This window comes from Eremothecium cymbalariae, chromosome 8 (genome assembly GCF_000235365.1).
Source record: "Eremothecium cymbalariae DBVPG#7215 chromosome 8, complete sequence".
Lineage (NCBI taxonomy): Eukaryota > Fungi > Ascomycota > Saccharomycetes > Saccharomycetales > Saccharomycetaceae > Eremothecium > Eremothecium cymbalariae.
Window position 1 is genome coordinate 446,997 of NC_016456.1, and position 13,521 is coordinate 460,517.

The following is a 13,521-nucleotide window of genomic DNA, read 5'->3' on the forward strand; positions in this document are numbered from 1 at the left end:
AAAGAAGATCAAGAATGAATAAAGCTAAGGAACCAGAGATTCCGTTTCAAGTTGTTGCACAGTTTTCTTACAAGTCAGAGTACAAACATGATCTACACTTTGATAAAGGCCAAAAAATATTAGTCATTTCGATAGAAGACAATCAATGGTACTATGGGCATTTTGTGGATTCAGAGGGAAAGCAGAGGGAAGGGATATTCCCCAAGAGTTTTGTGAGCATAGTTCGGGATGAGATGAAGACTGGAAGATCTAAGTTGGGATTACCGCAGGGAAATTTCCCTTCGTTAGATCCAGCAGCACAAATGCCCTTTCTTCAAGAGCAGCCCGCAGTGATGAAGGAGGAAGATTTTGGTGCTGGTGAGAAGGGCAAGGATTTAGAGGCGGGATCAGCGGGTAATGGGAACTACTTGGCCCGGGATGGGACAAGGAAAGTTCCTGATCCGATACAGAAGAAGCCAGATGGTCCGGTATTTACGCCGCCGGATGATCCGGTGAAACCAAAAAGTGGTGTTACGATGATTAACAAAGTGCCGTTTGGGAAGGTTCCTAAGGGTACTGTGAGCGGTTCTCCCAGTCCTGTGAAGGAGGAGAGTCTTACCCCTGTTGTTGTGGAGCCTCCGCAGATGAGTTTTAAGGAACGGTTGGCGATGTTGCAGGAGCAGCAGGCAAAAGAACAAGCAAGGGAAGTCAGGTTGCTGAGGAAAAAACAGGAAAAGGAGACAGATGAGTTGAAAAAGAACAGAAGGAAACTCGAGACGGCAGCGGCTAGCGATGTGCGCAAGGCTGCTGCTGAATCTGATAGTGATCATTTTTCCACAGATAATGAAATGGCAGGAAATACGCAGATTAAGCATCGTAAAGATGTTGCAGCAGTTGGTGCTGTCTCGGTAGATTCGAAGCATAATCTACCAGTTGGATCAGAGAAAAAACAGGGGCATAAAAATGTGGAAGATTCCTCTAAACAAGAAGTTAATACTAACAAGACCAATGAGGAATCTCGTCGCGCTGCATTGAGAGAGCGAATGGCAAGGTTGTCTGGTGCTAGCAGATTTGGAATGTCTGCTTCTTTTAACCCCTTTAGTTTGCCTTCTATCAGTGGCTCTATGGCTGATGCCAAGTCTACCAAAGAAAATAAGTCTAACTTGTTCGATCATAATACTACAATACAGTCACAGGATGAAATGCAACAGCCCATACCTATTTTGCCGCCTTCTCCAAACCAACTGACTTTGAGCAAGACTTCGAAGCACCATAAGAAGGAACCATCAATAACTGAGAATGATCAACTTACAGAATCAGAGGTTGATTTGGAAGATAAAAGCTATATGGGCATTACGGCAAAGCCAGGAGGCTTTATGGGTTTAAACCTAAATCCCATTTCTATGGACACTCCAGGAAATTTAGCAGATGAGGAAAGCGAAGCATACTTTGACAAGGAGGCTGATCTTGGATCTGGATTCAAGTCAGCTGACACTCCTACAACCGGGCCTGAAACTAACGATGTGTTGCTTGCAGCGATTGTTTCAAAGGCTCAAATGCCTCGTTTGAGCAATGACTCGTCTGAGACATACCCTGATATATATGGTAAAATTGACACAGAAGTTCCACAACTGACAGGTAACGCTAAAGAATCTATCCCTTCAGAGCGTAATTCTCCTACTCGTAATGACCTCGAAGTATCATCTCCGGTATCTTTAAACAATAATCTCCATGATAAAACATCACCAATGTCACCGCCAAGCTCTGTTGCACCACCTATTCCCTCTGCATTAGCCGTACCTGTTACTTCTTCAAAGCTCTTCGGACAAGTTCAAGTTCCTACTATTCCATTTGCTGCAGTACCTCCTATTCCTACCCAAATGACTCCTTCGCGTGTATCTCCGAAGCGATCTCAAAGTATATCTCCACGTAAGTCCCCCTCTACAGATCACACGAAGAAGACGGCCCCCCCGCCGCCGCCGCCTACAGCAGGACATACAGCTCAACATGAAGAATCATATGCCAGTAGAGTTGGTGATTCAAAGGAAGCCGCGCCATTTAACAGGTCTATAAGAAGCCATAAAGCAAGGTCACTAAGAGAATTTACGGGTCGAAATGTACGTGATTCATCTACTATTCTCCATGAAAATTCCCAACTAACGATTGAGCGACCAAAGACTACCACTTTTTTTGAGTCCTCCAAGACGGTTCTTGATATACCAAGAACTCTCGAACCACCAAAACAGACATCGACAGGAAGTCCAAAGTTTTCACCCACTGCCCTTTCAAGCAAATCACCAAGTCCAGTTTCTCTTTCGCGGTCTCCTGGAACTATTATAACCAAGCAGACGCTTGGTGATTCCATACTAGAATTCACTGAACCAACAATATCTTTTACCAAACATGATACTTGGTGGCTTGAAAAAGTTCCTCCGTCAACTCTTGAAGCTCAAAGGGGGAAATTTATATGGGAATCGGATGATCACGTTATTACAATGAGGGGTGGGAACAAGATGCTTTGCACAGATTTCTACTTTTTGTTTGATGATTATTCTCAATTGCATTCTGTTGTTGTTTATGATGAGAAAGATCCGATTAATTCCGCAAAATATTGGGAAGAACTTATATCGTTCGAATCAGACGAAAGGGAGAAAATAGAACAGACTGATATTAGCAGTCAATTATTTGCCAAGGCATATGGCATGATAGGTAAGACAAGTAAATCATTCGTTGGCAGTTTATTGTCTGAATTTTCAAACCTTATACCTCCAATTGGCAAGAGCTCATATGGTATTACAATCGCTGAATATGTTGCTGGCGAGCCAATAGACGTTGAAATTATGAAATCTGTAAAAGTTGGAGATTTTTTGGTGATTACAGAAGGTCAATTTGTAACACATTCCAGACTATTGCACAGGACAACAGTAGACATTGTTCCAGAAAAGCCACATATAAGTGTCATTAGTGAATATGACTACAACAAGAAAAAGATTCGAGTCATTGAAGATCATAATGGAAAGGTAAGACAGGGCAGTTACAAATTAACAGAATTCGTTAAAGGTCAATTGAAAGTTTGTAGAGCTGTTCCCAGGGATATAATTGGTTGGTGATTGTTTTTATCTGGTCCTCTTTTGTCTCCGTTATTTTTCTTTCTATTTTTCTTCTCTCTTTGTTACACAATTATAATAGTCTGACACTAACATACATAAACTCATATATGTATATACGTATATGATATATGTATAAACTCAGTACATGGTTAGATTTCTTGGTTCAGCGTCTTTGTATCAAATATCTCTGACCATTCTGGGTAGTCTGTTTTAAACGAACCTCCATGCCAATTATAACTCAATGCATGCAAATATAAGCTCAACTGATGTGTCGGCGGATCAACTGGAAGTTCTTCTCCACATTCGTTACAAGTCTCTTTATTTGGATTTAACCCCTTCCAAACAGAATCAATCTCTTCTAAAAACTCCTCAAACAAAACCTCCAGCTCTTTAACGGGAATTTTTGACCAGTCATTAACTGTCAACATGAATTTAGTCCTCTTTGGGTACTTGGAATTTGAAACATTGTAAAATGGATCATTAACAATAGGATGGCCCAGTCTGGCCAAATGAATTCTAATTTGATGAGTACGTCCTGAAAACGGTTTGCATAAAACCAACGATTGGTTAAGACTCTCATTATAATCTATCCTTAAAAACTCTGTTTCGGAATCTTTCACCTGTGAAAATGCTCCTGCAAGCGTTTTTTTAGGTTCAAAGGTGTATATTGGATACTTTGAACAAGCACCATTCTTAGAGAATTCACCCTCAACTCTCGCTAGATAGAGTTTCTTCATAGTTCTTTCTCTGATCTGAGCCTGTAAAACACTTGCAGTATCCTGATTTTTGGCAAAAATTAAAATTCCTGATGTTATCTTATCCAACCTATGACATGGAAACACAGGATAATTAAGGTTATCCTTTAACATCTCCGTAAGAGTGTTTTTATAGTAATAAGCTATGGGATGGATAGGAATTCCACATGGTTTATTAATAACTAGAATAGAATCGTCCTCATATACAATCGGAATCCCCATAACATTCTTTGTAACACTGTCGTCTGCATTAAGACGCCATTGTAATACTGGAGGCTCATGGTTATGCTGTTTCGACGTAAACACATCTTTATTTCTGATCAGCTCAGAATTACAATCTAGCGAAGTATTGTCCCTGATCAGTCCGTATAGTCCTTTCTTAATTCTAGACTGTACTTCATCGTTCGTAAAGTGGAACTCTTCAACCAATACTTGCGCCAACGTTTTATTGAACCACCTACCCTTAACAAATGATGACCTTGTGTGCCAATATGGTTTAATCTTCCTTAAGCCATTCTGAACATGATATTCCATTATATATATCACCTTATTGATTCAACCTCCTCCATTTTTTATGCTTCAAAAAGTTCGAAGATGAGATGAGACAATTTAAATGTTGAAATTTTCAAGACGTTATATAATATGGAAAAGACCGTTATTTGCCATAATAGTCCGGTCTTGCATAATCTTAGGAACAGACTACACATTATCCTACAAACCACTATACATATTATAAAATTTTATATGAGAAGTTGGCATTAAAGCTGATATATATATATATATCTGTTTTAAACTATCACTGGTGAACGTTATAAGTTAACTAGAATCGGAAAATTATGGTGCATTATTTGATAAGTTAAATTTAATTTCAATCTTTTACTTAATTTTTAATAATTATCATTATTGTTATTGTTATTGTTATTATTATTCATTGAAGATCTTATGTGTCTTTTTTGTTATTATTCAAGCATATTTTAGTCAAATTTTCAGGTCTAAGGAGTTCATCCTATGAGATCCAACCTTGGAGCAAATCCAAGTGCTAGCGTACATGTTTACTCTATCAATGCTAGTACCAGAATGGCGTGTGGCAGCTGCATTACAGATGAATCCACGTTGTTCTAACTTCTCAATGTACCATGGCCTCATACTAGCTGAACGTAATAGGATACGGCCGTTTTCACGTAAGACATTCCATAAGGCGTCTATCTCCTGGACTATATCCTTTCCCTCTGGATCAAACCAATCCATGTGATCCATTATGACTGCAATTGTTACTGTACTTTTGGTTAACTTGTGGCAGACGTCGTTTAAAGTTTCAGTGTGTAATCTGATGCCATCTAGTGGTGAATTTTCAGGCTTGGACAATGCTTCATAGCCTTTCTTAGATACGTAATCCGGACAGTTAGTAGGACTGTAGCAAGATTTCAAAGTGAGATAGTAGAAATAGTTATCACTAGCTATCGAATACTTCTGAATTGCTGGCTCCAAAGTATCAACGATATAATTTAGAATAGGGGTGTTGATCATGTTGGCTTGATTTCTTGGAACACCAAGTGCTTTCCATAAGAACATAGGGTTACCAATTAACAATTTACTGATGATCCGGTTGGATAGGATAGGTCTGATTTTGCTATTCCAAAGTTCCTTTTGAGCTTCTAAAGAGCAAGTCTCTGAACACAATTTTTCAATGTCCGCTGTTATTCCAGTAACGTAAAAGAGAACTCTTGCCAGGCGTAAAGCCCATTTCGTGAACCCGGTATCATATAGACCATTTCCGTTGGGATCAAAAGTCTTTTCTCCATACTTCATCCAGTATTGAAAGGCATTGGAGGATAAATGAGGTGCCATGCGGTCCAACAACAAGTCTCTAAAGTTCTCTACTTTACCCTCTCCAAAGAGCTTCCAAACGGTATCATACGGTAAACTCCTCAAGGCAGCCAACTTCAACTCACAGAGATGTCCTTGGCACGGGTTTAAATCAACACCATGTATCTTCACTGGAGCATTAGGCAAGCAAGCATACGCTAGTAAGTTATCGCCAGCGCTACTAATAGCTAAGACAGTATCATCGGAAGTAAAATTTAAAAGTTTAGCATCTTCGCGAGGGTCCTCCCAAGTAAATGCGTATATGTACTGATCCTTGAACTGAAGATATAGCGGGTTGTATTCCTCATAATAAACCCTCCATACTTCTTTCTGATAAAACAGCGAGGGGAATGGTAAGCCCTTGGTATTGTTTTCAAGCAGTACAGAATTTGGCAACGCAACAGAAGTATAACTATCTGCAGATCCTATTGGCGCCAAATATGGAGAAGATATTTCATAACTATTAAACCTCCTTTGTAAACGAGAATCTTTATGTTTATCCACACCAAGCCATATATAGTATGGAATTCTTCCCAGACTTTTATTACACAAGTTTAAAGATTTCACAGTCCCGAACTTGTATTCCAAATATTCTCTTCTAGAAGGATCCAAGAACACTTTATCAAACTCAAACCAAACCCTCCAAAAAGTCCGATAAATCCATGGAACATTGCGATTTAGCATACCGCCAAGGGTGTTAACCCGTCCAGTAGAAGTCGGACTAGATTGCACTCCAAAGTCCACAGAACAAATTACTCCCTCTTGGGGATCTAACACCTTGGCTACATTATCAATGGCAGAAAAATATGACGGAATCATCGACAAAGAATATGAAAATGTAATCAAATCAACACTATCCTCAGGAACAGAAAATGTGCAAGCACATGCACAAACTACATGCACATTCTTCCAACCATTCTTAATAATTCGCGCCCGCGCAATCTCGCACAAAGATGGAGATAAATCAACCAAGTAAACCGCCCTAAACGTCTTCCCCAAATCAGTCATCTTAGACATCTTCTCCACATTCAATCCAGTACCTGCACCAACATCAACCCAAACTAAATCTCGTTCCCTTCCACGACTACGCAAATGTCCAATGCACAACCGTAACGCTTCTTCCCGCCCCTTTAACAGAAACTCCCGAGTAAAATCGTACCCCCCGGCCTGCCTACTATAAAACCTCTCCAGCTTCTCCTGCTGCTCTCCAGTCCCATACCCGCTTGCCAGATCTACTAACGGCTGTACAAAACACGTCCAACCGAAAATAACAACATTCCTAAACCGTTGACTAGCCACAAACATCATCCAGAGCCCAACCAATAATGAGAATACTCCCACAAACGTAAATACGCGCCCACGTGTCACGTCAATTAACAACTCTTCCATATGCCGCTTAAAATTTACGTTATTTTTTTTATATTGTTCCCGATCTTCGAGTTTCACTTTCTATGTTCTAATGCCCTTTTTTATGCTTCATTACAATTAAATTAAAAGCATCACCACATGAATATCAACAAAAATCCAATTTCTTTTATACCCATGTAAAACAGTCACTGATAATTCCGACCAATATAATCCCGTCACACACGTGCCATTCGAGACCTTAAAATGAATTCTGCCGCCATCTTACCCCTGATGTCAGGTTATTCCTGTTTGTAAACCATCTTTGCGTCTCGATCATATTTAAGATTTCTCCGATGTCGCTGACACTTCTTTTTAAGGTAGGCTTTAGAACGGCTCCATATGCTTGCACGTGCCAAGATAAAAGTCACGGAAGATCAACAAGTTGTGTTTTGGATGAAGCAACTAGAGATATTAGATGGTAGCTGGAACTTTTTGAGTGTGTGTGCAGAGAGAGTGTGTGTGCAGAGGTGTAGAGGTGTGTAGAGGAAGCATGCGTGTGTAGTTTCGTAGATGGTAGGCTAGAATCGTATATTACAGTATATGGTTATGAAAGAACAGAAGAGCGAGTAAGTAAATAAAAAAGTCATTAGAAGTGTAGTCGTCGTCATGAAAGGGGGGGGGGGGGGCAGAGAATTGTTTCGTGTAGGGAGTAGAGTTATTTTGAGTTGTTTTGGGGGGAGGCAGGGACTGGTGGTGTTGGGGAAGCGTCGATTTGCTTTGCGACGTTTGTTAGTTGTTGAGAGACTTTTCTAATCCAATCTAGGTCACCTTTGAGTTTATGTTTTCTAGAAGCTTCCTGTATTTTACAGAGGTTTGACGAGATTGTCTTCTGCAGGCATTCTAGTTCTGGCAGTACGGCAGGGTCTGATTTAGTTGGGGATACGGAAGAAAGATTATGAGGATAAGGGGATTCTTGGATATGAATGTCTATGATTTGATGGTGGTCGTGGTGGTCGTGGTGATGGCGGTGGTTGTTATTTGAATTTCTGTTGCTGGTGGTGTTCGTGTTGGTATCGCCTTCTTCATTAGCTTCGGTGTGTTCGTTGGGTTCGAACTGGGTGATGACGATTGTGCCGGGTTCGAAACCCTTTGCGAGGCCGTTAGGGGGGTGGAACTTGGCAATTCTGTTTGTGAAGTGGGATCTCGTTGCAAGCATATGGGAGAAACCGATGGAGTCCCAATCGTAAGGCTCTAAGCTCTTTTTCATAAGAGATTGGATCTGGTTGACGTTTTTGTAGCCCTTCCTGCAGAGATCATCAAGGATGTTTACCAAGAAGGCGGACATTTTAAAGGATAAAACGTTCGAGAGAGGGTGGGTGTGAAGTCCCTTAACAAGCATTGTAACCTGACGCTCCTCCATGTCAATTTCAATGCGGTAGTTAACCTTGCAATCGCATTCAAGTTTAGGTTTCTTGGACCTCGTCTTTTCATTTCTAGCTCTATGAGAAGTGTCCATTCGACATCGAGACTCCGAAACAAACGCCTTGGGACATTTCACCTTTTCACGCTGGCCCTTGGATTTAACCATCAGACACGATATTATTGGATATATCCTAACAAACTGATTGAATGTAAAATTGTATGATCCCTCGTGATTAAAAAAATAATCTCGGAATAGAAACAAACTTTTGACCGTTTCTACCTGCTCTAACGGTTGATAGAACGCCATCGCCAAGTTCAGTAGCAAAGTCCCATCCTGGCATAGCGCAAGCTTTTGTTGAAACTCCGCATCCGGAGGTAACTCCGTTGGTATCCTGTCCAGCAGTAGCTGAGCCTCAAATGAGGGTCCATCTCCTTGATTCTCCAACACATAACGCAGAGTTCTCCTCTTAGCTCCACTACTATCACTTGTAACAACACCTGAAATGCTCTGCCGCTTCCCAGACAGCGGCTTAGAAACCTTGTAACCGGCCTCAATCATGTTCTTGCCCCCGGTGGATGCCTTCGATGGCTCTTGAACGATCAGCTGATTACCTTCAACACCTCCACCACCTCCTGTACCCATCTTACCAGGAACTTTTATCGAACTACCACTACCATCCATCATCAAAATACAATCCTTTCAATAATTCTATTAACACACAGTCTTCTTGATATCTAGCTGGTTTATAATCTCCTTGGACTCTCTTATCTATGTACAGAAATTAAAACTAATTAAGTGTTATAATTATGGTTCCGTAAGTCTAATTTTTTTTGAATTTAAGAAGTCTCAGAATCTTATTCAAACAGACCGCGCGATCAATACAACACCAACAACCAGATCTTATACTCCTGGTTGGGGAGAGGGTAGTCAGGATCATCTCGTGATGATTTAGGCTATATCTAGTTTGCCCGCTGGATTGTGACCCGGTAAGTTACTCTTGGGCCCTTTTCCTGCGCTCACTAGACTTGCATACTATTACACACCATATTTAGTACTGCTCCTCCCACCTAATATCTGGAAAATATTTTCTTATTCCGTATTTCCCTCTCCTTGCTAACGTCTATCCGTGCCTCCGTTCCCTATCTTGTTATGCTTCCTTAGCTGGTTAGTGTTCCATCAGTGCTTATGTACAATTGGACCAAAGTTAACCTCCTGGGAAGGTGAAAATGTGTATAATTCTGCCGCTTCCAGCTTCAGGTTGTCTCAACGATATTCACTAGTCTCGAGGTTTGGACATATATATAGAAGTATGGGTTAGGCGGGGTTTGAGAGGAGCTGAATTTTATTATTCCCTTCTTGTAACAAGCTGATTTAAGACAGAGGGCTCTAAGAGGAAGAGGGTTTTGATAGATTAAACATATAGAAGTTAGGGATAGGATGTCGGTGCAACGGTTATTGTTTCTACATGGGTTTTTGCAGAATGGCAAGTTATTTAGTGAGAAGTCATCTGGAATCAGGAAGTTGCTTAAAAAGAGTAATATTCAGTGTGATTACATGGATGGGCCGGTAGAGTTGGAGAGGGGCCAGTTGCCCTTTGAGGTGGAGGATGATAGATGGGAGGCTACTGTTGATGCGAATTTGAACAGGGCATGGTTCTACCATAGTGATGTTTCGCGGGAGTTGGAAGTGGGTGATGCGATTGCTAGAGTTCGCGAGTATATTCAGCAGAATGGGCCTTATGATGGTATAGTTGGGTTTTCTCAGGGGGCTGCGTTGTCTAGTATTATCACGAATAAGATCTGCGAGCTTGTTCCAGGGCATAAGCCTTTTGATGTTAGCGTTATTATATCTGGTTATGCCTTTACGGAACCAGGCGATGAGGGTGATGCAGGGCAATTCAAGATTACTCAGAGATACCAAGATTGCTTTAAACCGAGAGATGGCTTTAACACCAAGATTCTGTGTGTTTATGGGGCAGCTGATATGGCAGTACCAGCGGAAAGATCAAAGTATTTGAGTGAGATATATACTTTAGCGTATGGTGATGAGCAGGTGAAGGTTTATGAGCATCCTGGGGGGCATATGGTTCCAAATAAGAAGGATATCATTAGGCCCGTTGTTGAAGAAATTAATAAAGCTCTCCATAATACATCTAGTGGGTAATCCTTTCTATTGCACTCTGTGGTTGACCGTTGTATTCATTTAGAGATAGAGAATTTTTTTGTAAAAACTGTTATTATTTTGTATATATGTGAAACGTTACATTACAACTGAATGTCAAATTACCGCTACAAAAAGCGTAATCCTCTGCTTGTATTCAGATGTATGATCATATGAAAACAGCCATTAAACTAGCTCGTTATGCGTTAGACCATGGTGAAACCCCTGTTGCATGTGTTTTTGTTCATATGCCAACTAATAAGGTGGTCGCTTATGGGTTGAATGATACCAACAGGTCATTGACAGGGATTGCACATGCAGAATTCATGGCTATAGCACAGATTCAGGAACTATTTGGTGAAATATGTACTTCGATATTTAAAGATATTTCCGTATATGTGACTGTAGAGCCTTGTATTATGTGTGCATCTGCGTTGAAACAACTTGGTATAGGGAGAGTTGTATTTGGATGCGGTAATGAAAGGTTCGGAGGCAATGGGTCTCTGTTGTCGATTCATAAAGATAGTAGTACTGCAAGAGAGAACAGGCATACAGTGATCCCCGGTGTGATGAGACGGGAAGCTATCATGCTTTTAAGATATTTCTACGTTAGAGAGAATGAACGAGCTCCAAAGGCTAGAGGGAAAATGAATCGAAGGTTGGATAAAGAAACTTTTCCCCCGATAGAATGGTCAAACTATGTGAGTAAAGAGGAATTTGTGCGGTATTTTGGCAGCTCAATGCTCCATCATCTAGAAGATAAAACGGACATACACGAGAGTGTGGACTGGGAGCTTATAGATTCAAACTACGATGGCATACTAGAAGAACTAGAGTCTGCTCGTCAAGAATTTAAACTACATCAGCATAAGAAACTGAAAAAACTAGTTAAGTAAAGGATTAAGATGTGCAGCTTCAAATACAAAACAGTATATACGTTTCCACACACACAAACACACGGCGTGCGCACACACACACATATATATATATACGTACGTATATATAAAAAGACAAAGTGGTTGATCATAAACCTTCTTCTATTTTTGACCATGTGTTCATCATCTTTTGGTAGAACTCGATATGGTGGTCTGCCAATGAGGTGAGAGACTGTTTCAACTCCTTAGTCTTGATATGTTCAAATATCTCTACCTCTTTCAATGCTTCCTTTTCAAATGCGTCGGCCACTCTTTTCGCATCCTCAACTTCAGTTGTCAAAGATTGAACTTTGTATTCCAGTTTAGAGATCTTCTCTCGACGAGCGGCCTCCTGGTTAATTCCAGCAAACTCTTCTAGCTTGCTTTTCAAGAAGTTACTACCGGTTCCATACCCTGATATCAAATTGTTCTTTTCATTGATAGATCTAGTCAAATAATCGCTTAATTCCTCATAGTCAATCTGTTTCTGGTCCTTCAGTTTGATTAACTGTTTCATAGAGTCGATATAATGTTCCATGTCCCTTAAATCCACAATGTATTCGTAGTCAATGTACCTGCTCAAATCGCGCAAACTATATGAGAGCTGAGTCATCCCCTCGTTAAATACCCTAATCTTACCACTCAACCGGTTAGCCTCACTATTATGATCATCGCTACCTGATGTTACAAGCTCCTGCAATTCTTGAAGGCTTGAGCCTAATTTCCCATAATCTTCCGCAATCGCCTCTTGTTTCTTCACAACACGATGGAACAATTTATCTATCTTCGTCACATTGTGATCCAACTTATCACACTTCTCCTTGATCTCAACAAACTCATCACTCTGATTATGTACGTATTTGAAAGCATTCATAATAGCCTCACTAACTTCCTCTTTATTATTCCCATTACCGACCGTCCCAGACAAGCTCTTTCGGTAAGCATCCCAATCAGAACTAGTCAAAAACGTTCGAAGTATCTTAGAATGAGACAACTTAGGATGCTGTGCCAACCTCTGCAAAAAATTTTGTAGACTATGACACCTTTTCTGCGTGAACGACTGACTAAACCTATCTCCCGCCAAATAATTCAAAACCTTTTTATCTGGTAACGGCGGAACTATGCAAGCAGGATGATCATTAGACAATATCTGATACAAAAGAACGAAATCACTATATCTCCTGTGTACCACAGTTATATCATCCTCCCTCGTATCCCTCAAGTGATGTCCCCCTCCTCTACTAACACCGGGTTTAGAAGAGATCTGGTATGTGACAAAGGGGGCAGATGAAGATTTATCACCCCTCTGTTTTTGAGGGTCCGAAACTAATATAACCCATTGATCATTTAGATTAATCTCCGGCATGATAATTCTAAACCCTATTATCCGTTTCTAGTCCGCTGGTGCCTTATTTGATTACGTTGTATAGACCTTTCAGAATACCTTCACCATAAATATAAGGGGTCTTCTTCATTAACTTGATGTATAGTAAAATCGGTAAAAGGAAAAAGCTAAATCGTTCAACACGATGCGTATTCGATGACTTACTGCGCCGCATCACAACTGGCTCTGCATTGTTTCTAGAGTCTTTTGTATCCATTTTATTCATCTTGTATCCATTTTATTCATCCAGGATCATATTTAAGACCCCGTCCTCACTGCCTTCTCCCCTAGATCGCTCTCCCTTTATTCGTCGAAGAAGGATTCATTAAAGTATCTTGCTGTCTCGACCTTCTCCTGCTGACTCCACAACTAACTAACTAAATACCTTCTACTGCTCAAATATGTATAATTGTAAGCCCAAAGTCTATGGTAAATGTGAAAGATTAATACAGGCATATCGCAGAGGTTCAATTTAAGGTTTCTCCAGAGGTATAGAACATCTATATTATCATATTAATTCATTTTTGAACCCCCGCCTTTATAAACATCCTCAAGACATCTACAATATGTACTCTTATTCTTG

At 40.4% G+C, this 13,521-nt stretch overlaps 7 protein-coding genes across 7 annotated transcripts; 3 read left to right on the forward strand and 4 right to left on the reverse strand.

The window, feature by feature from the left end:
• Positions 1-14: 14 nt before the first annotated feature.
• Positions 15-3,089, forward strand: BBC1 (Bbc1p; the record flags this gene model as incomplete). The annotated part of the gene is made up of 1 exon (XM_003648273.1): positions 15-3,089. The coding sequence occupies one exon, from the start codon at positions 15-17 to the stop codon at positions 3,087-3,089; it is 3,075 nt and encodes a 1,024-aa protein (XP_003648321.1).
• Positions 3,090-3,238: 149 nt separating this feature from the next.
• Positions 3,239-4,378, reverse strand: PUS6 (pseudouridine synthase PUS6; the record flags this gene model as incomplete). Its single annotated transcript, XM_003648274.1, has 1 exon — positions 3,239-4,378. The coding sequence occupies one exon, from the start codon at positions 4,376-4,378 to the stop codon at positions 3,239-3,241; it is 1,140 nt and encodes a 379-aa protein (XP_003648322.1).
• A 444-nt stretch (positions 4,379-4,822) lies between these two features.
• Positions 4,823-7,099, reverse strand: Ecym_8221 (class I SAM-dependent methyltransferase; the record flags this gene model as incomplete). Its single annotated transcript, XM_003648275.1, has 1 exon — positions 4,823-7,099. The coding sequence occupies one exon, from the start codon at positions 7,097-7,099 to the stop codon at positions 4,823-4,825; it is 2,277 nt and encodes a 758-aa protein (XP_003648323.1).
• Positions 7,100-7,772: 673 nt separating this feature from the next.
• On the reverse strand, positions 7,773-9,161 carry Ecym_8222 (uncharacterized protein; the record flags this gene model as incomplete). The annotated part of the gene is made up of 1 exon (XM_003648276.1): positions 7,773-9,161. One exon carries the CDS (start codon positions 9,159-9,161, stop codon positions 7,773-7,775), a length of 1,389 nt encoding a protein of 462 aa, XP_003648324.1.
• Positions 9,162-9,917: 756 nt separating this feature from the next.
• On the forward strand, positions 9,918-10,643 carry FSH1 (putative serine hydrolase; the record flags this gene model as incomplete). The annotated part of the gene is made up of 1 exon (XM_003648277.1): positions 9,918-10,643. The coding sequence occupies one exon, from the start codon at positions 9,918-9,920 to the stop codon at positions 10,641-10,643; it is 726 nt and encodes a 241-aa protein (XP_003648325.1).
• Positions 10,644-10,801: 158 nt separating this feature from the next.
• On the forward strand, positions 10,802-11,536 carry TAD2 (tRNA(adenine34) deaminase; the record flags this gene model as incomplete). The annotated part of the gene is made up of 1 exon (XM_003648278.1): positions 10,802-11,536. One exon carries the CDS (start codon positions 10,802-10,804, stop codon positions 11,534-11,536), a length of 735 nt encoding a protein of 244 aa, XP_003648326.1.
• A 127-nt stretch (positions 11,537-11,663) lies between these two features.
• SNX4 (Snx4p) lies at positions 11,664-12,920 on the reverse strand (the record flags this gene model as incomplete). Its single annotated transcript, XM_003648279.1, has 1 exon — positions 11,664-12,920. The coding sequence occupies one exon, from the start codon at positions 12,918-12,920 to the stop codon at positions 11,664-11,666; it is 1,257 nt and encodes a 418-aa protein (XP_003648327.1).
• Between the last annotated feature and the right edge of the window lie 601 nt (positions 12,921-13,521).